The sequence below is a fragment of the Haliotis rubra genome, unplaced genomic scaffold (genome assembly GCF_003918875.1).
Source record: "Haliotis rubra isolate DU_JTF1 unplaced genomic scaffold, ASM391887v1 Scf435, whole genome shotgun sequence".
In the NCBI taxonomy this organism is placed as follows: domain Eukaryota; kingdom Metazoa; phylum Mollusca; class Gastropoda; order Lepetellida; family Haliotidae; genus Haliotis; species Haliotis rubra.
Genome location: NW_025767119.1, coordinates 336707 through 363975, shown reverse-complemented (window position 1 = coordinate 363975; position 27269 = coordinate 336707). Strand labels below are relative to the sequence as shown.

Here is a 27269-nt window from a genome sequence, read left to right as displayed (position 1 = left end):
TAGGGTTAGGGACCTAATCCAAAATAGTGGGTAGATGTCCGGTGTAATGCATGTGTACTATTTGTAGTTTTTCCTGTCACATTTTAATACTTTTTTTTCATACAGAAACGTGGAAATTACACGATGAAATTGTTTAATGTCGAAAATTTGGGCTCATTGTCAAGAAACTTGCTCTTACCCACTTTCATACTCTACATTTGTTCAACCTAGGACATGATTCGAAGGCTAACTCGCCCTCGTGCCGTCACCAGACAAGCTCATGTCTCCCTCATTCCTTAGTGTGATCTACATAACCCTTACTATGTTCCCATCAACACAGTTCTCTCACATGATGATTGTTTTAAGGCACTCATTCACACATACCGTGAATTCGACGTCTGACTTCAACAGCCGTTTTCAGTTCCACACCACTCGGTATCTTGTAGATTACTGAATGGGACAAGTGTGACAAATGGCATCAGCGCCATTTATTAATTGTTCGTAGATTATAATCACGAGACACCACATCTACCCGTGACCATCGTAATTGTCACCGCCTCCGTGGTGTAGTGGTTAGAGCGTCCGCCCTGGCGCTCGGCATTAATGGGTGCAACAAGGACTGGTCGGCTCGGAGTGAGTATAATGTGTCTGAGTGGGGTATGCATGCTTAAATGCGGCATGGAATCTCAGTGAGCTAGAACTATAAAACCAGCTTAAGTCTGGGCTAGCACAAGCAGCCACACATACACACGCATGAACGTCGTCATGTGTCGTCGTTCTATGTCCAAAATAAACACGCCATGGCTTATGTCCCTTGGAAATGACGTCATTGTTGCCTGACTGATAAACGAATGACGTTGTTAGACCTTAGTAGACACATTTCACGTGGTGCAGGTATAGGTGTGGTTTTGTGTCTCGATGCGCAGGCTGTTTAAATCCAGCTGCTGTCTGGCCGTCTGGTGGCTATGTGGTCAGTTCCACACTATGATAACATTGCAGTTTGAAAAATGTATACATTGTACAAAAGGTTTTACCTCGTAACCAAATTGTATAACTTTCAACTAGTGTCGGTCGTATTTCCAACAGTATCTTCTTCCGCCAAAACTAATTAAACGTATATGCACTACATATGTAGCTAGCCATCGGCCGGCTTTTTACGTTTGGTACTTAATGCCTTCATAAATCGTACAGTATATGTCCCTCCTCTTCAACCTTCACTTTGATGTCGAAACCGTATCCAAATACATCACGAATGTGTGTGTGTGTGTGTGTGTGTGTGTGTGTTTGCACAGTTCATCTTCGCCCCTTTTCAAGAGAGTTTCAATGGTCATTATTTAATAAACTTTCAGGACAAAAGGTGGGGTGCGCACCCCTGCACACACACACACACACCACCCCACCCCTCTGGACCCGCCTATGAAGTGTTTCAGTGGAATCTGAGCGCTGAGGCCGCGCTGGAAGAGGGACACTAAGTTTTGTTTGAAATGTCAACTGATGTTTACAATTTGTTGAAGCCATTTTGAAGGCGTGACTATGCTTACTCTGTAGCAACTTACAATTTACAGATGTTACAATTTGTTGAAGCAATTTTGAAGGCGTGACTATGCTTACTCTGTAGCAACTTACAATTTACAGATGTTACAATTTGTTGAAGCAATTTTGAAGGCGTGACTATGCTCACTCTGTAGCAGACGACAAAAGGAAAAAGAAAGTTATGAACGTGTTTGGCACAAGTAACGTACAGGTCTGCATTCGATTGAAGCATGGGTAACTTAATTATCAATGAATTTTCATCAGGAAAGTAGTCCGTCAAAAGCTGGCCTTACTTAGACGATCATTACCATGGAGTAGCCAAACACGGGCTTTGCCGTATTTCCTCTAATACGCGCCGTGGTTTCTAATAAGCGCAGGCCTCCAATAAGCGCAGGGTGTAAAGCAACTTCTCAAGAAATAAGCGCCGGGTGTGCCACATGTTTACAATGGCGTTTTCAAATAATATACCAATGGAGAATCTGTATTTACTTTAAGCGACGGGCCTCCAATAAGCGCTGGGCCTCTAATAAGCGCCGGGTCTGGAAGTTCGTTAAAAAAATAAGCGCCCGAGCGCTTTTTAGAGGAAATACGGTATATCTTATTCCAGTTTTCTCACACTATATATCGGACGTACCTGCTGCGTTTTGGGACATCCTATTTCCTTCATTAGATCCTGTCACCGTTGGCAACCCTGTGTGTGCTCCGACCACGTTTCTTGTAACACCTGGGCCCCGTTTCACAAAGCTCTCGTAGGCCTAAGATCTCGTAACTTTTCTCGTAGCATTCGTACCTCCTATACTGTAACATAGGGAGTACGAATGCTACGAGAAAAGTAACGAGATCTTAGGCTTACGAGAGTTTTGTGAAACGGGGCCCTGTCCTGCACGCATTGAAACCTTGTTCCAGCTGGTGGGTCAGTGCCGCTTGTCTCTTAGGTGGCACGTTTACTTGAGAGGAAATTTCCCAGCTGTGTCGATCGGTGTTGCTTTGACATGCAGCAGAATGACGTGACGGTTGATTGTAAGTTATTGTGACGTCATGACTGCAGTAGTTAGTGACGTCATGAGAACACATGACGTAGGACTGTTGGGGAAGGCATTGTTTGGCAGGATAGTGAGGGAAGGGGGATGTTGTAAACCAAAGTTACGTGATAGTTGCTAGTTACTACCCGGCGCTGACCATAAACCGATTTAGCTAAATATTGATCAATCACATTAATGTGATAAAGAATTCACATTTTTTTGTGTTCCAATGTGAGTCATTCTATTTACCCGTAGATCTAGATATCTAGATCTAGTATTAAACCCGTAGATCTAGATATCTAGATCTAGTATTAAGATCCCGATGCCACAGGGACTTATATGTCCTTCCCTTCAACCCTCAATTTTGTTACCAAGTCGAATAAAAATTTTTGCCGTTGAAAATATCCCATCGCACAAAACTACACTTCACAGTTTCGAATTCTGCGGTCGAAATTCCCACGCACACAAATACACTTTCTTGATACCATCCACTATTATTTTAAACAAAGCTCAAGTGCTGAAAATGACCTTTACAAAATAGGCTTCATCTAAAATGGCGACATTTTTTACACAGTATGAAATCGCGATTCACAGCGTTATTTGCTGTATGTTTTGAAATGTGAAAATCGGATAATTACTGTGAGTATTGAATTTCAAAAATAACATATTTATGATCACTGATATCAGTTTTACATGAAATCGCTAATTATAATTCTGAAACGTTGCCGATGAATCTAGAATCGGTTGGGATGTTTTCGAAAATGCACTTACACGAACGCCGTAGAGCGCTTTCCGCCATATTGGATAGTGTTTACAAAATCACGTTTCGCGAAGGCCGGTATTGAGACGCCTATTACATCACGTATATTTCATATTCAGCTTCGAAAAATGCATCACTGAATTCCCCATACATTTTAGAATCAATTTGAAACTGGTCTGTGTCACCAATAATAACTGTCTAGATAAAATGAGACGAAACATATTGGGTGTGAAAACGAACGCTGTGCTTGAAAGACTGCGTTTGTGTGAAATGTAAACAAAGACAAATTCCGATTTTACACTGCGTAGCATTTTCTGAAATTTTTCAACATTCATCCGTCTCGATTCATTGCTTGCAATAGCTCAATACCTTTAGAATATACATGGAAAGAGTATCGTAGCAAAGAAATAGGAAATTATAAATAGATACAATGCAATGATTTGATAATTCATAAGAAATTGTCAAAGTTTCCGTGCAGCGTGACGCCATGACTGACGCCAAATCAAGCAGAACGACAACGGTAATTATCTGCATTTCTGTCCTTTTCTCTTACGTATAGTGAAAAAAGATAAAAACATATAACAATACACAGATAGTCAGAATCATTCTGATTGCTTACATCTCATATTTATGTACAAACGATCCCTGAATCAGTGGAAGGGTCCTCGCAAAATCCTGTGTGTACCCTTGTCAGCAAAGCCGCCATTTTGTAAGAAATCGGTCAGCGGTAGTGATGTCATACGTCAACATTGTTGTACATATTCGGCAATTTCTTTGAGGTGAAGGTCGGTTGAACAAGAGTAAACACAATCGCCATATCCTTCCGATTACACTGTCAGTATTATGATGTATATTTTGCGCATAGTTCGGATACTTTTTCATGAAACTGACTTCAGTATCTACATTTAGCCTTGTTCAATATCATATCATACATGCATATAGGGTTTACGGTGTTTTATTCTTTGAAAGTTTTGATTGTTTGAATCATATTTACATAAGAAAGTGACATATTTATTGCAATACACCATATTTTAAACCTTTACACAAGTGTTAGAAGATCAAACGTAGCCATAACTGCAATTACTTTAGTTCCTATGATGTACAATATTCAATTTATTTGGACTAATATTGCAATTTCATATGAACAGGTTAATGAACGGTGATATGATTCAACCTTATACGCAAAACTGATAATATTAATGACAATTATTTATATATGGTATGAAATGTACATGCACACATATTTAAAGGAATTGTCTTGTTCATTGCATAATTTTGTGTCGTTTTTATAGACAAAAGAATGATGCATATAGATCGGCAAGGTGCGCGTTTGTTGGCAACGTTTTATGATTCTCTATCATTGTTTTCGATAATATATTCAATTCATATTCGATTAAATAATATTGTGATGACAGGATATCAAACTCTAACTACTCATAGGAAAATTGTTGAAAAATATATATACCATCTCATGTGTTAATTCGGACAAATCTTATATCCATATTCTAATATATAGTTCCATATATCAAAGCTATCTTTATGCATCTTTCATTGCATACGTATGAAGAGAAATAGCTTCATAATCATAAACAAACAAAATTCTTATCCCAAACAAAATGTTCGGGTGTTGTGAAATATTATTTTTATTTACGTTAAATTGATGCCAAACAGGTGCGCGTGTTGTTCACAATAAGATACGCTGTCAAACCGTCTAATTGTTGATATATTCAGGACACTATTTAAATGGAAAAATCAGTCATTTTATGTTTTGTCTAAAGAGTGTTAAATTCTGACATAGAAGTCTAGACCTTTTATACAATTAATGGAAATTAAGTGAGATATATACTAATCAGCATACCAATGTCGTCGTTTTCCGACGTCGCAAAATGCATAAAACAAGCGATGACGTCAAGTAAAATGTTGTATTATTTTCAGCAATTTCGTTACATTTGAAGATATGGCTAGTACTCTGGTAATAACGATGCAAAATTAGTCAAATTACATCTACACAAACAGGAGAATGTGGGAATCTAAGAACTAACTTATATATCGGATAGGGCCATTCAAATCGCTATTACGTGCTTTCAAATGTAATACGTTGTCATCTTTTCTTATAAATTGTGAAACTACCAAAGCGCATCCGTTCTCATTGGGGAACTTTGAATTGGAATAGTGAGGTTCACCAGAATATAAAATAACGAAAATATAGCGTCCGTATCCACAACACATTTTCTCAAAGTGATCTGAGTTACATTGACCTAGTGTTACGCATAACGGAGTTATGCCCCCTTATCATTATACGTGTATGACCTCTCTTTCGTCGTTTGACGTCATAGAAGAAAATACATTTTTGACATTTGAAAGCACGTAATAGCGATTTGAATGGCCCTATCCGATATATAAGTTAGTTCTTAGATTCCCATATTCTCCTGTTTGTGTAGATGTAATTTGACTAATTTTGCATCGTTATTACCAGAGTACTAGCCATATCTTCAAATGTAACGAAATTGCTGAAAATAATACAACATTTTACTTGACGTCATCGCTTGTTTTATGCATTTTGCGACGTCGGAAAACGACGACATTGGTATGCTGATTAGTATATATCTCACTTAATTTCCATTAATTGTATAAAAGGTCTAGACTTCTATGTCAGAATTTTTACACTCTTTAGACAAAACATAAAATGACTGATTTTTCCATTTAAATAGTGTCCTGAATATATCAACAATTAGACAGTTTGACAGCGTATCTTATTGTGACCAACACGCGCACCTGTTTGGCATCAATTTAACGTAAATAAAAATAATATTTCACAACACCCGAACATTTTGTTTGGGATAAGAATTTTGTTTGTTTATGATTATGAAGCTATTTCTCTTCATACGTATGCAATGACAGATGCATAAAGATAGCTTTTGATATATGGAACTATATATTAGAATATGGATATAAGATTTGTCCGAATTAACACATGAGATGGTATATATATTTTTCAACAATTTTCCTATGAGTAGTTAGAGTTTGATATCCTGTCATCACAATATTATTTAATCGAATATGAATTGAATATATTATCGAAAACAATGATAGAGAATCATAAAACGTTGCCAACAAACGCGCACCTTTGCCGATCTATATGCATCATTCTTTTGTCTATAAAACGACACAAAATTATGCATCGAACAAGACAATTCCTTTAAATATGTGTGCATGTACATTTCATACCATATATAAATAATTGTCATTAATATTATCAGTTTTGCGTATAAGGTTGAATCATATCACCGTTCATTAACCTGTTCATATGAAATTGCAATATTAGTCCAAATAAATTGAATATTGTACATCATAGGAACTAAAGTAATTGCAGTTATGGCTACGTTTGATCTTCTAACACTTGTGTAAAGGTTTAAAATATGGTGTATTGCAATAAATATGTCACTTTCTTATGTAAATATGATTCAAACAATCAAAAACTTTCAAAGAATAAAACACCGTAAACCCTATATGCATGTATGATATGATATTGAACAAGGCTAAATGTAGATACTGAAGTCAGTTTCATGAAAAAGTATCCGAACTATGCGCAAAATATACATCATAATACTGACAGTGTAATCGGAAGGATATGGCGATTGTGTTTACTCTTGTTCAACCGACCTTCACCTCAAAGAAATTGCCGAATATGTACAACAATGTTGACGTATGACATCACTACCGCTGACCGATTTCTTACAAAATGGCGGCTTTGCTGACAAGGGTACACAGGATTTTGCGAGGACCCTTCCACTGATTCAGGGATCGTTTGTACATAAATATGAGATGTAAGCAATCAGAATGATTCTGACTATCTGTGTATTGTTATATGTTTTTATCTTTTTCACTATACGTAAGAGAAAAGGACAGAAATGCAGATAATTACCGTTGTCGTTCTGCGTGATTTGGCGTCAGTCATGGCGTCACGCTGCACGGAAACTTTGACAATTTCTTATGAATTATCAAATCATTGCATTGTATCTATTTATAATTTCCTATTTCTTGCTACGATACTCTTTCCATGTATATTCTAAAGGTATTGAGCCATTGCAAGCAATGAATAGACGGATGAATGTTGAAAAATTTCAGAAAATGCTACGCAGTGTAAAATCGGAATTTGTCTTTGTTTACATTTCACACAAACGCAGTCTTCGCAAGCACAGCGTTCGTTTTCACACCCAATATGTTTCGTCTCATTTTATCTAGACAGTTATTATTGGTGACACAGACCAGTTTCAAATTGATTCTTAAATGTATGGGGAATTCAGTGATGCATTTTTCGAAGCTGAATATGAAATATACGTGATGTAATAGGCGTCTTAATACCGGCCTTCGCGAAACGTGATTTTGTAAACACTATCCAATATGGCGGAAAGCGCTCTACGGCGTTCGTGTAAGTGCATTTTCGAAAACATCCCAACCGATTCTAGATTCATCGGCAACGTTTCAGAATTATAATTAGCGATTTCATGTAAAACTGATATCAGTGATCATAAATATGTTATTTTTGAAATTCAATACTCACAGTAATTATCCGATTTTCACATTTCAAAACATACAGCAAATAACGCTGTGAATCGCGATTTCATACTGTGTAAAAAATGTCGCCATTTTAGATGAAGCCTATTTTGTAAGGTCATTTTCAGCACTTGAGCTTTGTTTAAAATAATAGTGGATGGTATCAAGAAACAGGGAATTTCCCGCAGAATTCGAAACTGTGAAGTGTATTTGTGTGCGTGGGATATTTTAATTTTTATTCGACTTGAAATTGAGGGTTGAAGGGGAAGGACATATATGTCCCTGTGGCATCCAGGGGGTTAAACAAAACAAACAACGTTTGGTGTGTTGTTTTCGCGGAACAAGGTAGCTGTTTTTGCTTTTGGCGAGATCCTTTAATGCCGATAAGTGCAGTTTTCGCACAGTGACTTACAGCTGAAAAGGCGTTTAAGCTAAATTTCCTAGAATCCAGTTTGGTTACATGAAAATAAATGCTCTCATAATGCTATTGTTACCACCATCGTTTTGTGTTCTCAACTGAAAAAGGTAACTGCATTTTGCCGTTGAGATATACCTTTGTGACTCCATCCTTCCTGGGGCGATCGGCGTAATGGGTACAACAAGGACTGGTCGGCTCGGAGTCAGTATATAATGTGTCAGAGTGGGGGTATTCATGCTTAACTGCGGCATGGTATCTCAGTGGGCTAGCACTATAATTTATAAAGCCAGCTAAGTCTGGGCTAGTACAGGCAGTCGCACATACACATACACACGCATGCACGTCGTCATATGAGCGAAATATTCTCAAGCACGACGTTAAACCCAATTTCAGCTCACATATCCATCCTTCCTGGAAAGAAAATATGAAAAGACGGGAGTAAAGCTAGTTCCTTCCTAGGGGAGGTAACCCTAAATCGTTACGTGTCCACGTTATCAACAATCCGGAACAGACCGACAGACGACTGCCTGCGAATTGTCTTTTCCAATGTAAATATATCGACAGAACGTGGACGGTATGTATCTCAGGAACATAGAGTTATGGTAATCAGTGTCTAGATTTTCCCAAGCAGGAAAAACAAGGCTGTCATTTCTGTTTGTAGTGTCAGTCAAGCAGATCTCAACATTGACATCAGCACTGAATCACCTATTTTCGTGAGATATTTTTGTGCATAATCTGGGTTCAAATCGCTACAGCTACAAAATGCCATTCTGTGCTGGAACCAATCCTCTTCCCACCATTGTGATCAGTTCCAAGGGTCACTGTCCATTGCATTTGTTTTACGACAGATGTTGTATTGTTTGTATTGTTTGTGCTGGACACTTTTTATGTGATTTGTGACATCCACATTTTCCACATTTTTCTGGATTTTGTTCTTGCTTTCTGTGTCTACTCTGATTTGGTTTTGGACTGTGTATTTTTTTGTCATTGTAATGACTAGGCCTACAACGAATACACTATGTGGGGAATATGATACGTATCATGAATATTGGGTAACGAATACAAATAATTATTCAGGAATACAATATTGTAGTTAAGTGATTGATGTACAATATGGAACGTCCATGTTGACAGTTTTGATTTGTCACACCAATAACCATGCAGTGATCTCATGACACTCAAATTTGGCATGTAATAGTTATAGTCGACAGTATCATGTGCGGCCTTCGCAAACTAACGTGACTTGCGCAACTGCAATGCTAGTACATATTCCATCCTTGCATATCTCACTTTCCAAAAGTACACAAGGGTTCAAGTAAAACATGCTTCCTTAAAAAAATCGTAAATATTCGTTAATATTCGGTTCTGGTGACCACGAATAACGAATTGAATTCATGAAGGGCTACGGTTCGATTCACCGAATATGCGAGTGAATCATTACAGCCTTAGTAATGACCTTGTTTTCTAGAATGTATCTTGTTTACAGTAGGATCTTCATCTGTTATTATTTTCAAACTTTCCTGTGAAGTTTCATGGTTCTGTCCTATCATGATAGCCGTCTCTAATGTCAGTTCATCTCCTCTCTCTAAGCATTTTTCACGCACTGCTGCATGCAATGAACGAAGTACAATAGCATCTCTCAACATTCTTTCTTCATCTGTATGTCCACAGTCTTGAACTAGGATTCTCAGATCTGTGACAAAATTATCAAATTTCTCAGTTGCTTCTTGTTTTCTTCTGTTGAAGTTTACAGTAGCTCTAAGTTGATTTTTCTTTGGTGCCACATGTGTGGAGTATTTCTGAAAAACTCCTTTTAAAGTCTCATTTTCCGCAGGATCAGTGTCAGTTGCAGCTCTCCACGTAAATGTTAGATAGATTTCCCTACCTTTGTCGACTATATATGTCATACGATAGTTCACGATTTTCTATTTCAGATTTTGAAGTGCGCGGTCCGCGAAATGTAAACTCACAGTGCTGTTTGAAACGTTACACCAGTAGGGATGTTGTAATTGATACGTTACAGGTCCCTATATTTAATCATTTTAAATATAGAACAATTTTTTATGGATAACAACTTCTTTATTTCATGAGTGGGACGTTTCGATACAGATTCTTGTACCGTTGTCAAGCAAGAGTGATACATGAAGTGGAGGAGATGTATATATATATACTGAATATAACAATGAGACAACATAATTGACAAAGAAAACAGCATAATTGCCATAATTGGTTAAGCAGTAAGCTGATGAAGCCAGTGAGTACACAAAGGGTAGTGAAGGGAAGCCAGAGATGTACAAATACAGGAGTAGTTAAAATGAAGGAGATGTTTATACAATAGGTGAGATGTATATACAATAGGTTGGGTTTAGTGGAGGAGTGCATCATAAGCGGATGGAATGAAGTATCCTTGGTCATGGTTGATGGTGGGCTTATGGCGTTTGATGTGAATGGCTTTGGTGAGCTTGCGTTTAGTGAAGTCTGTTTGGTTGTTGGTGAGAATGGTGATGTCAGACCACTCTATTTGATGATTGGGGTTTGCTTTGATGTGGTCAGAGATAGCTGATTTGCTGTCGGAATTTGTAACGGAAGTGCGATGTTCTTTGACTCGGGCGTTGATGGGTCGCCATGTTTCACCTATGTAGCTTTGTCCACAGTCACAGTGTATATTATAAATAACACATTTCGGGTTGTTGTTGTTGACGGTGGGTTGTTTTCTTCCGTTGGCATGGAGGAGGTTTTTTAGGCTGGAGGACGCTGAGAAGGTTGTGTCTATGCTGTTGTTTCAGGAGTCGGCTGATTTGATGTGATGGTTTACCAATGTAGGGAATGGATATCTTGATGGGTGCTGATTCTTGTTTAGATCTTTTGGTAGGAGGTGACTATTTCAGGCGGGTAGTAGTTACGTTCTACAAAGACTTTCCTAAAATCGTTGTTCAATTTCTTCTTGTAGATTTGTTGAGCAGATGTTTTTGGCTCTTCTGGTCAATGTAGAGATGGCACCGGTCTTGATTTTAGGGGGGGATGTATTGATCCGTATGGGTAGGTTTTCTGTACACACAGGTCTGGAGTTGGTTGCAGGAGGTACGGGATACAAGGACATCAAGGAAAGGTAGTTGGTTGTTCTGCTCTGTTTCCATGGTGAATTTGATGCGGGGATGTTGGTTGTTGAGATGGGCGAGGAGCTGCTTTGGATCTTGCTGAGGTTGGAGGATGACGAAGGTGTCATCCACTTTGCGGTACCAGCAGGAAGGTTTGAAGGGTGCAGTTTCTAGAGCCTTATCTTCCAGGTCGGTCATGTAAATTTCTGTTACGATTGGGGATAGTGGGGAGCCCATAGGAAGTCCGTGGATTTGCTCATAGATAACATCGCCCCAGGTGAAGTATGTAGAGTTGATGCAGGCGGAGGTGAGGCCGATGATAGAGTCGGTAGAGAGGCTAGTGTTGAGGGGTTGTTGAAGGATGTCAATTCTTTGGCGTAGTGCTCGAAGGGCTTCCTCCCGAGGTACATTGGTGAATGGGTCCACAACGTCGTAGCTGATGATGGGACCTGGGTTGTTGATGTCACGGATCTTGCAACAGAAGTCAGTTGAACCGTTGATGAAGGAGTTGGCAGATTTACCTAACGGGGAGAGTAATTGGGTAAGGTGCTGGGCAGTACTGTAGAACACAGTGTCACGGGAACAGACTAGTAGACAAGTTTTAACAGGGTTCTTGTGGATTTTCACTGTTGCTCTGGCATAAGGTGGCTGGGGGTGAGATACTGTCAATTTGCGATACAGATCTGTTGAGAGTTCATATTATTTATCTTCAGCAACCCAATGCTTGTTTTAAAAGGCGACGGACAGGATCAGGTGGTCAGGCTCACTGACTTGGTTGACACATGTCTTCATATCCCAAATTGCGTAGATAGATGCTCATGCTGTTGATCACTGGATTGCCTGGTCGAGACTCAGTTATTTACTCACCACCGCCATACAGCTGGAATATTGCTGACTGCGACCTTAAACAACAGACTTACCAATCTACTGCCATATGTATCATGTGTATATTTCTAATCAAAACTGTCCTTTCCCATATATATTCCCACATAACCATCTGGCACCAATATGAAAAATACAAATCCTTACCACATGACCTGCAAAAAAGCAAAAAAACGAAAAATAAGAACAAACAAAACAAGTACCAACCAAACCACCCCAAAGTTCAGCGTCCCCTACTACTACTGGCAAATTTGCAAATCTAAAATTCAAACAAATTTAATTATGCAACCATTACTCCCCTTTCAGATTGCCATGTATCTTGCGGTCATAATCACCCCTCTTTTGATCTGACACAAAATGGCCTCTCAGGCCTGTGTGTTAAATATGCATCATTTTTTAAAGAGCGCATTAAATATCTCCAAATCATCATCATCATCATCATCATTGGACCCACTGCAGCTTTGAATGTGTACTTCCATGTCCTGACTATGATCCAAACTCAGTTCACTCTATGTCTTGTGACATTCAGACAATATTGCAGCTCTTAGTTAGGTTAAGATTAATCCCATGCAACCTGTGTACAAAGTTCACAGGGTCAATCCCTTCACTTAGTTCAGTTTAGTGTTGGGTTGAAATCTCATAATTGATGATTGCTTCATTACCAACGAACAATCATCGATAAAAATTGGTTAACGACAATTTTCAGATTTTCCTATCCAGGTTGCTATTGCAGATATGTATAACATGATGAATCTTGCTACTTTAAAGTGATGTTGATATATCATGAACATAAACCTTCTGGGGTCTTCAAGAAATATTCAGTCATGACTTTTCAGTTAGTGTAGTGAGTTTTCTAAGAATTAAACAAGTTTTCAGGCCCTGACAACTTCGAAGATATGTTCAATCATGAAGTGTTTCAAAGACTAAAATGGCAGTTCCAAAATCGATTGTGTTCGATTATGAGAAAATGTGATCGATTGCTTGGTCGTTTGGTAACTTCAACCAATCTTCGATTATTTCAATTAATCGAAACACCACTAGTTCAGTTGACTGGTTGCGGGTGTTAGCCGTGATAGTCAAACATTCCTCATAAGGCCTGTCACAAGTCAGTCAATCCACACAGCAATTTTCAGTGGTATGTCTGGGATATTTCTGAGTTTGGCTTGAAGCAACTTGAAGAAAAAATTAAGACTCCGCTGTTAAAACTGACAATTGATTTACAGTTTGTTGACAGTGGGCTGATTGCTGAAATACTGTGGACAGTTGCTGATGTTGCGCCATGGACAGATTCAAACTGCGATGTCGTCGTTGCCGCTGTGTCGTCCTGGTCAGCGATGATGTCGTCAACACACATGGTCAGCCAGTGAAAGGTCGGATATGTCGACATGCATAATTTTCCTTAAGTAGCTAACGATCTATGGCCCGTTTCTGTATTATATTATAAGTATTTCTGGTGCCCGCTGTGATATTGTTGGAATGTTGCTAAAAGGCGGAGTAAAACCTAACTCACTCACTCTGAAGACATTTTGGTTTTGCATTGAAACTAATAAAAGTGCTCTCACAAATGTAAGACATTTTGGTTTTCACATGCATTAAAGGCCCAGATAAGCTAATAAAAGTGCTAATTGTTGGCTACCCAATTACGATTTAAAATGTTAGATAATGCAGTTTAAAACAAATGCAGCCAGAACATCGATTGCTATCAAAGATCTTGTCGTCAGGGAGTATACCAGTTGGTGATTAGGTAGACATAAGGCAGAACATACCTGTCTTACATGAAATGCTTAGGTTGTTTACTGAAATACGCATTTAAAGCAGTGGTAACGGAAAATGAAATACCCACTCAACATTCATAATACCCATAGACAGTACAGGCTTCTGTTTCTCTTTGCTTTTTTTGGAATTAGAATGCTTAGGGTTTATTAGAGGTCCTGGTAGACAATTAGCTTTAGTTTTATTTTCTTCACATAAAATCACCATAAAAGAATCCCATTTTGTTGATTATAAGCCACCCATTTTGTTGATTATAAGCCACCCATTTTGTTGATTATAAGCCACCCATTTTGTTGATTATAAGCCATCCATTTTGTTGATTATAAGCCACCCATTTTGTTGATTATAAGCCACCCATTTTGTTGATTATAAGCCACCCATTTTGTTGATTATAAGCCACCCATTTTGTTGATTATAAGCCATCCATTTTGTCAATTATAAGCCATCCATTTTGTTGATTATAAGCCACCCATTTTGTTGATTATAAGCCATCCATTTTGTCCTCACTGGTAATAGTTATCACGTTTAGTTCCTAGTTTAGGCCACAGGTAAGTGTTTCAAATTTAGTTGATTAGTTGTTATTTACATTCTAGACAAGCTCTGCACATGCCAATTCCGCTGCACAACAAGTATGGAGATATATTACTCGCAACTTATAAACAATTGCAACATCTGATATAGCCTAGTAATTTTTCTGTTTTTGATGAATCGTACAACTTTATGGATGGCAACTTCTTGTCTATTGCATACAGCGATGTTTCGGTCTATTCACTTTTAGCTTGGTTATTAGGGCTGTGCAATATTACAGGTAAACCGGTATATACCAGTACAGTATCTCGCGATATGATTATCGCGATATGGTTCAGATTCTGCAATATGTATTGGATCATTCAGAGTTAGCCCCCTTTGAATTATATGCCCTTGACTTTCATGGCAACAATATGTGCTCTAAAAGTATCAAATATATTTTATTTCAGTTGATTTCATGTAACATTTTACAAGTGGAAGTATCTTTATAAGTGGCTCCAAAAGAGCCAAATATTCTACCAAGTTTTGTGGGTTTGAATGGTTTCATATGTGACAGTTTGGAGGAATTAGGTGGCCTCAAATGGGTCCAATGTTTTATTTGGTCTTATTAGTAGAGCCTCTGATCTGAGGGACCATTTCACAATTCAAAATATTTTATTATTTTTGTTTGTTTCATAATGGGACACATGTTATCAATTTATCATAAAGGTCTAAGTCTTATAAATTTTGTAGGACTGTATAATGACATTCTAGTCAAGGATCTTAGCATTGGAGGTTACATGAGTTTTTAAGCTCAAGTAGTTCACCTAAATCATGTTTTTGTTTCATTTTGCAACAGTTCATGTTAACACGTGTTTATATTGGAGATGAATCTGAATGAATCACTGACATACGAGGGGCGAATCAAAAGTATGTAGAATCACCAAGAAAACGATACAAATGCAGTTATTTTTATGTTTTATTTTTCTACATATTATCTGTCAAGCTCAAGCAATTTGGTTTTGCTATGTTCCAGTCTCACGATGCCCATTTTGTTTGACCTTTCATCTTGGTACCCTAAAAAATTGCAAAATCTCCAATACATGCATCAAAAACTTCAGGAAACAAAATATGCAAGAAATATTTTGTGTGTTTTGAGATTGATAGAAGTCCCCTAGAATCACACCTAGATATTAAAGTTTATAAAAAAGCAATTTGAAATTACAATCATTTGTTAAAGTGACTCCCCCCTTCATGTTGACTGAAAGAGCTTGTTTGGAGACACTACCCATCCCTCTTTCAGATGACATATTCATAAGGGCATAGTTTATTCTAATGTTTTCACATATGCATACATGATGCCAAGGGTTTAATCTAAATACTGAATGGTCAGCTCACAATATATTGTAAACTGTGCCAGCTTGAATATCTGGACACAATGTTTTTGAAAGATTAAAATGGGGTTGTCCTTAAAAAATAGCCCCTGACTAAATATAAATCAGGCAATCCAAATCTTTGACTGTTGATCATGACGGGAAGTCACCCAATACTATACTGAACATATTTTATATGACATTATCTGAGGGCATACCATCATCCAAGAGGTACCAAAAGACAAATCGTTTTCCTTTGTGCAATTTTTTAGAAATATTATACCCCAATGTGTTGTAATGACAAATATCTGGTTAACCACATTACCCACACATGTGAAATGTTGGATATGGGTTTGCTACCGACTCCTTCAAAATAAATGGAAGCTTTTCAAACATTGGACATCGAGAATATAGTTAGGCTACATACTTTTGATCGACCCTCGTACCGTAACAATAAGTACATCCTGCATTGAAGTGCGTTCTGCTTAAGCAAGCAACACTGACCATGAACATCATGTTATACTATTACCTTTATCATTATGTTCGCAAAACTTTGTTGCAATACTTCAATTAAATATTGCACATAAAAGCTCTATATCATTTTATTTATCTGTAAACCATTGACATAAAGCCATACACAATGGGGACAGGCACCCTGAGAGTATGGTGTAACAGCAACTAAGAAGATGTCGCACACGGAGAGCTATTATGAATTTATGATGTAAGCACTTGGGCAGAAACCATCCAGTCAATATATCACAATATATATTGCAATATCTCTGAAGTTATTGCTATATATCGCAATATGAAAATCAGAGCAATATCCAGCCCTATTGATTATGGAGTAAGAATCTAAATTAAGACAAAAGGAAAAACTCTGTTTCATTAATATGTTCTAGGACGTAATTCCTCTCAATGTTCACAGAGACATCATGTTCAAGTATTTCTACCTCATCAGTTTGGTTCGTCTCCATGGAGAATGAAGAGTTGTCATGGATACGAGAAGCTATCAGTCAGGTTAATACATGTTTTCATATTTTTTAGAGCAAATGAGTAAGTTGGAGCAGTGTTCACGAATGGTGTTTCAAAGTTACAGGACATTGGGTCCTGCAAGTTTCAGATGTCTGTCTGACCCATTGAAAATTCACAGGACCCATAGAATAACATAAACACACATTTCAGATTTAACATTTCTTATAATTGGCATTGAAATTATTAACAAACATAAGATTTATAAACAGGAAACAAGTGTCACATGCCACATATAACAACTTCAATCAAAGTCATTGTGAAACATACAGTCAGACACTGGGGCTGGTGGGTTGTAGACTTCTATCAGACTGTTGGCGAATCTGCCGGATTTGTCAGAGGGTCAGACGCTATTCGTGAACACTGTGGAGTTGTGACACAATTTAGTTAGAGGGAGCATCTTGTGTTGTTGACAACTTTATCACCATTGTGACCATGACAACAAAATCAACAGCATAGTTATATATAGCTCTGTTCCCTGTCACGCTCCCTCTCCTTTCTTCCTTCCCAGAAGGTTCTGTTCGGAAATATGAAAAACAAATCAGATTGCACAGATGACTGGAAGTATTTCAGAATCATTCCGAAATAATTAATAATTGATATAAAATAATAATACATGTCTTGTATCTAAGAATATTCCCAGGATAAAGTTAATTGTGTTCAATGACACTGCTTATCAAAGTAAATCTTATGTGTTTTAGATAGCATAAGCAATGTATATGATATGCTTGGGATCATATACACTTGAAGTTGTTTTGAGTTGACCAATCTTTCAGCTATGCCAGTTTGCTCTTACACAGAACCCAGACAAAAAATAGCCAAAGACGGTCAGGAGTCACTATTGGTCTTGTACCGGCATAGTACAGGGGTTGGCATGAATGACCTCCTCTGTGATATATGACCACCCTCTGGTTATAATTAGTGGTGGGGGAAGTGGGGGTAGCCTCTGGGTTATAATTAGTGGTGTTCTGATTAATTTGAAATAATCTAAGATTGGCCACAGTGACCAACCGACCAAGCAATCGATCACTTTTTCTCATAATTGAACACAAATGATTTGGGAACTACAACTTTAGTGTTTGAACGCTTGACAATGGAACATATTTTAGAAGTTGTCAGGGCTTGAAAAAATGTTTAATTCTTAGAAAACTCACTTACTGAAAAGTCAATACTGCATATTGCTTGAAGACTCCAGGTAGTTTATGTTCATGATGTAACATATGCTATATTTGGGATTACACTTTCTTATTAAAGTACCGATTCTAGTACTTTTTGGGTTGAGTCCCATCCGGGATTCGAACCCACACCCTCAGAGTCAGGCACCTAATCGCCAGCACACAAAGTCAGACACCTAGACCGCTCAGCCACCGTGTCTGACTTTGTGTGCTGGCGATTAGGTGCCTGACTCTGAGGGTGTGGGTTCGAATCCCGGATGGGACTCAACCCAAAAAGTACTAGAATCGGTACTTTAATAAGAAAGTGTAATCCCAAATATAGCATATGTTACATTTGACCACTTTCTAAAATGGCATTGTGTATTTCATATGTTCATGATATATTAGTCATCACTTTAAAGTAGCAAGTTGTATCATTTTACATTGGATATGAAGTTTGCCAATGCAGTTTAAGCAGTTTCTTAATAAAACAAAAAAACAACAGAGAACCACGTTATACTTACCGGTATATGCAATAACAACCTGAATAGGAAATTTGAAAATGACGCTAACCGATTTTTTCGACGATTGCTCGTTGGTAATGAACCAATCATCAAATGTGAGATTTCAACCAATTCCCAACACAAGTTATAGAACCGTAAAGATCAGCAACCCATGCTTTGTCATAAGAGGCAACCCCCGACCGCGTCATACCAAAAGACGTTAAAATATGGTACTTGTTGGTCCTGCCTGGCGCTCGGCATTAATGGGTACAACAAGGACTGGTCTGCTCAGAGTCAGTATAATGTGTCTGAGTGGGGTATTCATGCTTCACAGCGGCATCTCAGTGGGCTAGCACTATAAAACCAGCTTAAGTCTGGGCTAGTTCAAGCAGCCGCACATACACATACGCACGCATCGTCGTCATATGAGTGAAATATTCTCAAGCACGACGTGAAACCCAATTTCACCTCACCTCATTAGAGGCAACTTATGGGATCAGGTGGTCAGATCCGCTGACTTGGTTGACACGTGTCATCGCATCCCAGTTGGGTAGATCGATGCTCCTGCTACTATACACTGGATTTTCTGGTCCAGATTATGTACAGACCGCTGCAACATAGCTGGAATATTGCTGAGTGCAGTGTTGAACAAACAACCAACACTCTGGTTATAAAGCTTCATTGTCAGAGCTACAGATAACTTTGGGGGTCATTGAGTTACTCGCTTGTGTTCATCTCAACTGGGTATCCTAATTTTCTTTTGAGTAGCCAAATAAATTGTACCCAAATCATTCAAACTCAGTTGGGTATTTTGCCATTTTCCATTAGTTGTAAAAATATAATGAAGTTTAAATATTGGTTTACTTGTTTGTTATTTACGTTCGATCTGTAATATGAGAAGCAATAAGAAAGACTGCAAGTTGCCAAGTTTATGTGCTGAAATTGAACCTCTTCAATATACCTCAGTTATTTTATCTATTTTTTGTGTGTATGCATGTAAGATCAAATTTATTGAGCATTTAGAAAACTTCAAGCGTACTTGTACGTAATAGGCTTTATAGAAATTGAGTTTTCACATAAACGTTTGCGTAACTTACGCAGATACGCAGCTTACCTGTACGTCGGAGTGTTATAGTAAGACATTGCAGTGCTGTACTACTGGTCTTAAACGCTTTTGGCTTAGGGCAGGGTATGAAACTCCCAAAAATATCAGCATGACCACAGGGATGGTTAGAGGTAAAATTTTCCAGCCCTGACCAAAAATTACCTGCCCGAAAATATATTAGGTTTGACAAGCGACTTAGTTTATCATCTAATTGGAATTCATCATTTATTTTTTTGAGTGAATTAATAATGATTTATTATCCTGAAATATGATGAATATCTTCATATATGTCTAAATTTTAACCCGACCATCGGGCAGGTGAATCTGGCAGTCCGTGTTGAAAATAACCCATCCCGGGCAGTCGGGCAGGCAGGTATTTCGAACACTGCATAGAATGTCTAATTTGCTACAATGTGTTAGAAGAGATTCATCTCTCATACATTTCTGATATTGTTTCAGGCCTTGTGGAATAAAGGCAAGCTGAACTGCCCAAAGTGTAACAGCAGACTTGGATCATTTGATTTTGTGAAATCAGCACTATGCCCTTGTGGTGAACAGACCCTGCCAGAAGTTTATATACTTCGAGACCGAGTGGATAAAATGTTGCTGAAACAGGCACAGCAACAACAAGATTTCCACACCAGATTTGCAAGATCAGACAGTCCACTCATCAAAGAAGCTTCTATCAATCCACAAGTGACTTCTAGCCAGGAGTGTACTGAGCGTGTTGGTGTGTCCGGTCCTCTCATCAAAGAAGCTTCTATCAATCCACAAGTGACTTCTAGCCAGGAGTGTACTGAGCCTATTGGTGTGTCCGGTGCCTCACAAAAGCACACTGTAGGGATGCTACCCCAGGGCTGTGATCCATCAGGACTGTTGAATGAATCAGAAGATGACACCCATGCCCAAGTTGGTTGTTCTGGGACAGCTGGGCTTGTCTTGAGACAACCTAGGACAGACCTGCAGCTGTGTGTTTCTGTTCCCGGTGTTGATCAGTGTCTTACTCCCAGTGCTGTTGAGATGGACCGTTTGTTTAGCAATGTTGTAAGAGTGAACTCTCATCAGATGTGTCAAGTGTGTGAAGACTCTAGGCACAGACGGTCTGGGATTGATCCAGCTGGTGCTTCAGAGAACCAAAGTAATGTCAGTAGAACTGTTGTCCGGCATGTTTGTAGCCATGGTAACAAAATCAGCAAGTGCAGAGGTTTCGGTGACAGATGTTCTGGCATCAGTCAGATGGCACTGTGTCAGGAAAAACGTGACGATGGTTTTTATGTGCAACCAAGGAGACTGAAGAAGGAGTTGAGATCCAGGCGCAGGAAGGAGTTGCGTTCCAAGCAGCGTGGAGGAGAGCATGTTGATGATGCCGATGATGGGAGACTTGACAGGGAGACTCTGAACAGGTTTAAACAGCTGGAGGAGAAGCAGGTAAAGGGGGTGTTGTATTGAGGAATTCTCACAACCATGGTAAGATAGTGCTGAAGTAAAATTTAAATAATGGCAGGGTTCGAAATACCCCATATTTAAGTGTGCCATGGCACGGTAATTATTGAAATGGCACGGCTAAAAAATGTTCTCAGTGCCCTTTTGACACGGCTGATTTTTCAGAGACATAACTCACATTTAGTCATTTAATCCCCAAAACAATTATTTTTTTCCAAATTGAATAATACCATACATATTTGAATGCACATAAACCCATTTCTTTATTTAACAAAAACTTTCAAATGATCATCATCATTGTCATGTATTCTAAAAACGTGGGCATACTCAATTTCTGAAAGGCACACCTAAAATATTTGTCTGGTGCCCTAAGACACACTTAGAAAAAAAAGTATTTCTATACCAGAATGGTCATTGTCAAGTAGCATTATATTAGAAGGCTATAACTCTATTTTAGCTTCAGATAGAAACTGAACAACACTGTTGAATAATGTAAATGAAGCCCTGCTAAATTTGAATCAAAATGTTTGTATTTTTCTGTTAGCATCTACATTTCATGTACAAACTCTGAAGACTAAGAAAATATGGTTTCCACTTAAAACCGAAAGCCTCTAAAACAAATTCGAAAGGCTTTTGGTGGACTGATAGCACAGCTGCAGTTTAGGACAAATCTGACATTTCACATACTTTACAATATCATGGATGCTGGTCATTAGGGCTGTGTACATAGTGTATTGGCAATAGATTGTATTGCAATATATTGCAATTCTGGTAAATGTATTCTGATACGTCTTGCGATATATAAGGGGAGCTGCAGTGTTTGTCAGAGAGCCTATTTTCTACATACTATAGCCTTAAAAATAAATTTTATGGTTGTGAAAGCAGAAATCTCAAATTTAGAATTGATTTCGAGGGATTGTATTTTCATATTTACAAAATTTATTGATTGTAAAGTATGCAGTTTTGTCAATTAATGACAATGGAAAACTTTAGTGTGAGTGAAAGTCTGTGTAGAGGTTAACTTACACCATGGAGATAATCACCAAACTTTGTATATTTGTATTACCCAATATACTGTGTCTGAGAAAACCATTACAATACGTATACTTTGAGAGGCGTTTTGGGATAAACTGGTATAACGGTAATACCGTGCAGTCTTACTGGTCAAGATAGGTTACTGATTGGCTACTGTGAAAATGCGGAGCCAGCCAAGGGAGGTAATAAAATCATCGCCCCCAAGCCGTGGATGCATCCAGGGTATAGTGGAGAGTTATCGTAGCGTATACCCTGGAGATTATCGAGGATGGAAAGGTATAAGTGAGTGTCTAAACTAAAAATATACACATTCAGGAAAGGTATAGGTGAGTGGGGGCGGTGGGGTAGCCTAGTGGTTAAAGCGTTTGCTCGTCACGGTGAAGACCCGGGTTCGATTCCCCACATGGGCTAAATGTGTGAAGCCCATTTCTGGTGTCCCCCGTTGTGATATTGCTGGAATATTGTTAAAAGTGGCATAAAATCAAACTCACTCACTATAGGTGAGTGTCTAAACTAAAGGTTAATGTATAACACTAACATTAATCCACACAGACGAACATGTGACCTATGTTTTGTGATTCGGATGATTCATACGAAACTTGATGATGTACCTGTGAACAGTCGGCCCATCTGTGATTTGAACCCATAGTCATAGGTTTCTGTTTGAACACTAATACAAACTGTCCAGGATTCCTGTCATGATGTGGGAGGTAGGCTAGCCTAGTGGTTAGAGTGTGTGCTTAATGTCTGGATTCCATTCCCTACATGGGTACAATGTTTCAAGTGCTTTTCTGGTGTCCCTTGCCGTCACATTTATGGAATATCATTAAAAACTGCACAAAATCAAACTCACATATAGGGATTCAACTCTGCAAAGCAAATTATGGAGCCCGTATGAGACAACATGGGTACAAGTATTGTCAATTTTGTCAAGTTATGTACATTGTGGATTTCAGGAACAGTTTTTTGTTTTATAGTAATCTCTAAAAGCTACTTCCTGAGACCCTCTTTCCAGACTGTGGGTGATGAGGTAGTGCTGGTATTGGCATACAACCTTCGATACAATACATCATGATACTAAAATTTTAGTCACGACAATATATTGCCAAAGTTTTGTGCACTGAAGCTCCGATACGATACGATACGAATCGCGATATGAGGGTGGTGATACGATACACATCACGACACTAAATTCCTTAATTCTAACACCAAATATAAAACACCTTAAGATCAAAGCAAAACCATTTTAAAGTATTTCATCAAATTCCGCCAACGTTTTTCAATGTTCATTCGGAAAACTAGATAATTAACTTTATACATTGAATGTTTTGTGAATGTTAATAACATGCGAGCACTATGTCTGACATAGAAACATTCCGAGAAACTGTTTACTTATGAAGGGAAATAAGTAAGCATATACTTTAATCATGAAACAAACGTAAGGTTTTTTGTCAGAACAGATATCGCGATTTCGCAAAATTCAAAGTTAAACATCGATGTATCGTGGCCCATTTGAAGTATTGTATTGGGATATATGACAATGTAAAACTTTGTATCGATTCGCTGTATCGGTGGCCCATGGATTGATGCATCAATACGTATCAAGGGGGTGAGTAAAGCATTCGCTCGTCATGCCAAAGGCCTTGTTTTGATTTTCCCTAAAGGGTACAATGTATGAAGCCCATTACTGGTGACCCCCATCTTGAATATTTTAAAAAGAGTGTGAAAATATATTCTCTCACTTTGCAGACTGCTGCATCTGTAAGCTATCCTGGACGCCACACTTGCAGCAATTCAGTCTATTAATTATGGTGTCCTTATTGATTACTATTAGCATTCCCAAGAATTATTGTTACACTAAATAACACAATAACATTTCATATGCATACATCATGTAAGGGAACATTTGACCTTTTACGTTCCTTGAAATGGTGTAAAAATGTCAAATTTGAAATCCCAACATTTACAATCAATACTTTTGATGTTCTCATTTACACCTCGAGTCACTGACTCTTAAGCATTTCGTGAATTCCAGAGTTCCTCTGATGACAGCATCATTGATGAGAACGTGTCTGAGGAACATGAATGTCCCGTGTGCCTGGACGTGTTCCTGCATCCCCACGTCTGCTGCCCCTGTGGTCACGTGTTCTGTGAGACGTGTCTGCGGCATCTGGCTCAAGAGTCGGACAACAGTACATCATTCCCCTGCCCAATGTGTCGCATTCTCATCAAGTCCTGCCACCTGGACAGAGGTCAGTTGACCCAACAACGTACCACCCTCCCCTGATCATTGCTGGCTCTATTCTTGTTTATCATCAAGTTCTGCTGTGCTACTGAAGTCACAAATCTGAAGAAAATAACACATTCCCCAGCCACTTGGTAGCATTTCTCATAAGACCCTGCTGTTTTTACAGAAGTCATAAATCTGAAAATAATACCACATGACCTCTTGGTCACATTTCTCATCTTGATGTCTGGGTGGGACCAATAAATCTGCCAATATATAGTACTGCATGCCACCCTCCCCTGTTCATTGGTGGCTCGTTCGCTAGCCCTGGTCTCGATTCATCATCACATTCTGGTGGTCAATCAGTCTGACAACAGTACCAAATTGCCTTGTCCTTTTGAAACATTTCTCATCAAGTCTTATTGTCCGGATTGGGTCAGTGTGTCTGAAAACACTGATGAAGATCCGGTTTAGAATTGGCCTTCAGCAACCCATGCTTGTCTTAAGAGGGATCAGGTGGTCAGAATTGCTGACTTGGTTGACACATGTCATCTTATGGATTGTGTAGATCGATGCTCATGCTATTGATTACTGAATCTTCTGGTCCAGTCCAACCAACCAAACATCTAGCCCCTTGGTAGCAAGTCTCACAACAGTACCACATGCCCCAGTCCCTCCTAGAATTTCTCGGGGCAGTAGGAGTGACTGAGTGGTTAAAGCGTTCGCTTGTCATGGCGAAGGCCTGGGTCTGATTCCCCATGTGGGTACGATGTGTAAAGCCCATTTCTTAGTGTAATTGCTGGAATACTGCTGAAAGTGTTGTAAAACCACACTCACTCACTCACTCATTCCTAGCATTTCTCGGGACAGTGGGGGAAGCCTTGTGGTTAAAGCATTCGCTCGTCACACCGAAGGCACTGGTTTGATTCCCCACATGGGTACAATGTATGAAGCCCATTTCTGATGCTTGCTAAAAGGGGGATAAAACCATACTCACTTACTATAGCATCTCTTATCAAGTCCTGCTGTCTTTAAAAGGCCCTTTAGTCCGAGAACAGTACCACTCCAGCTTGAATGTTAAAGTTAAGACTGACACAACAAAATTTCAAAAGAACTCTTTTGGAAATATTAGAAACTGATAATGGCCGATGCTGAATAAGAGACAGCCAGGCTTTCACCTTTTTTAAACACAACTTCTGGTTTCTCAGATTTATATGAATAGGCTTGTCATTGTTTATAAAATGAGCAGTAAAATTTCTTAGAAGTTGAGTACTCTGCAGTCTTTGCATGGAAGGCTGAAGTTCACATGAGCAGGTCGAGGGCTAGGTTTTTACTGAACTATAGTACACATGACTTGTACAGTATCAAACTGGGTTAGACCGCCTCCGTGGTGTAGTGGTTAGAGCGTCCGCCCGGAGAGCAGAAGGTCGCGGGTTCGATCCCCGACCGCGTCACACCAAAAGACGTTAAAATATGGCACTTGTTGGTCCCTGCCTGGCACTCGGCATTAATGGGTACAACAAGGACTGGTCGGCTAGGAGTCAGTATAATGTGTCTGAGTGGGGTATTCATGCTTCACTGCGGCATGGTATCTCAGTGGGCTAGCACTATAAAATCAGCTTCAGTCTGGGCTAGTACAAGCAGCCGCATATACCCCTACACACTCATGCACGTCGTCATATGAGCGAAATATTCTCAAGCACGACGTTAAACCCAATTTCACCTTACCTCAAACTGGGTTGATATAAAACTGCTCATTTCTTTGTACTTTCAGATTTGACTGCCACAATAAAGCTGAAATATCCTGTCTCCTACAAGCACCGTCGTATGTCAGACAGCAAGTACCTGTCTCACCGCTACCCCCTCCCCCGATCTACAGGCACCTCCAACCGCCACACCATCAACGAGCGGATTGTCTATGCAATGGGGGGTAATGAGAACATTTACACCCTCATGTCCCGACTCTGGCTCAAGTGCTTCACATTCCTGGGTGCCGTCATTCTGGTGTTATTGGTGTTGTGTGTCAGTCTCGCTCTGTGATATTAAAGAGTTTTATTTTCATCATGAAGTGTGATGTTATACTTTGACCGCAGTGGGGATGTGGGTTAGAATATGTCCCCAGTGCATCGTTGCTGGTCACATGAGACAACTAGATCATCGATCCTTGCTTCCTGGACTATCTGGTCCAGCTTATTGTAGGAGGAAAGACTGAAGTGATACTGGTCTTGGACCATGGACCTGACCACTTTGGTGGAAGCCAGGAACATTGGTATGGTGCAGACAAACCTGGTACCTTGATCAGAGCAAACCAGGATTGAAATCTGCAAGGGCTGCCGAGCAACCAATACTTGTGTCTCATATTTGTTGCTTATACGTGTCTCTCATCCTTATCTGTCATACTCATCCATCTTGTCTCTCATACGTGTCTCTCATACTTGTTGCTCATATGTGTCTCATACGTGTCACTCATCCTTATCTCTCATAGTCATCCCTCTAGTCTCTAATACTTGTATCTCATACTTGTTGCTCATACGTGTCTCTCATCCTTGTCTCTTATATGTTGCTCATAGTTATCTCTCACACTCTCTCTCGTACTTGTCTCTCAGACGTTTCTCTCGTATGCGACCCTTATAGATGCCTCTCATACGTGTGTCTCACACTTGTCTCTCAGACGTGTCTCTCATCCGTGTCTCTAACATGTCTCATGTGTGTTTCACCCATGTCTCTCACACTTGACACTCATATGTGTGTCTCATCTGTTTCTCTCACACTTGTGTCTTATATGTGTCTCTCACACTTGTCTTTCATACTTGTCTCTCGTGGCAGTGACATGGACTCTTGCTATCTATCACTGGTTTATCTGATCCAGAC

General features: G+C 39.1%; 1 protein-coding gene across 7 annotated transcripts; it reads left to right on the top strand.

Annotated features, from left to right (window-relative positions):
- Positions 1–8752: 8752 nt before the first annotated feature.
- On the top strand, positions 8753–26462 carry LOC124289188 (E3 ubiquitin-protein ligase RNF180-like). 7 transcript variants are annotated; one of them, XM_046725793.1, is made up of 7 exons: positions 8753–8843; positions 13473–13619; positions 16828–16919; positions 20153–20383; positions 20432–21121; positions 24207–24423; positions 26173–26462. In XM_046725793.1, exons 2-7 carry the CDS (start codon positions 13529–13531, stop codon positions 26436–26438), a joined length of 1587 nt encoding a protein of 528 aa, XP_046581749.1. In that variant the 5' UTR covers positions 8753–8843; positions 13473–13528; the 3' UTR covers positions 26439–26462. The 7 variants fall into 7 exon arrangements, with proteins under 7 accessions (XP_046581749.1, XP_046581748.1, XP_046581750.1 ...); XM_046725792.1 differs by having other exon boundaries at positions 20153–20388; positions 20431–21121; XM_046725794.1 differs by having other exon boundaries at positions 20153–20423; positions 20502–21121.
- The last annotated feature ends 807 nt before the right edge of the window (positions 26463–27269 follow it).

What these genes read in the sequence shown, in the direction of transcription:
- LOC124289188 (XM_046725789.1), top strand. Translation starts at nt 13,529, where the DNA reads ATGGACAGATTCAAACTGCGATGTCGTCGTTGCCGCTGTGTCGTCCTG. An exon ending in ACATGGTCAGCCAGTGAAAG is followed by an intron (nt 13,620 to 16,827) that starts GTCGGATATGTC and finishes CAATGTTCACAG; the next exon opens with AGACATCATGTTCAAGTATT. An exon ending in GTCCTGCCACCTGGACAGAG is followed by an intron (nt 24,424 to 26,172) that starts GTCAGTTGACCC and finishes TTGTACTTTCAG; the next exon opens with ATTTGACTGCCACAATAAAG.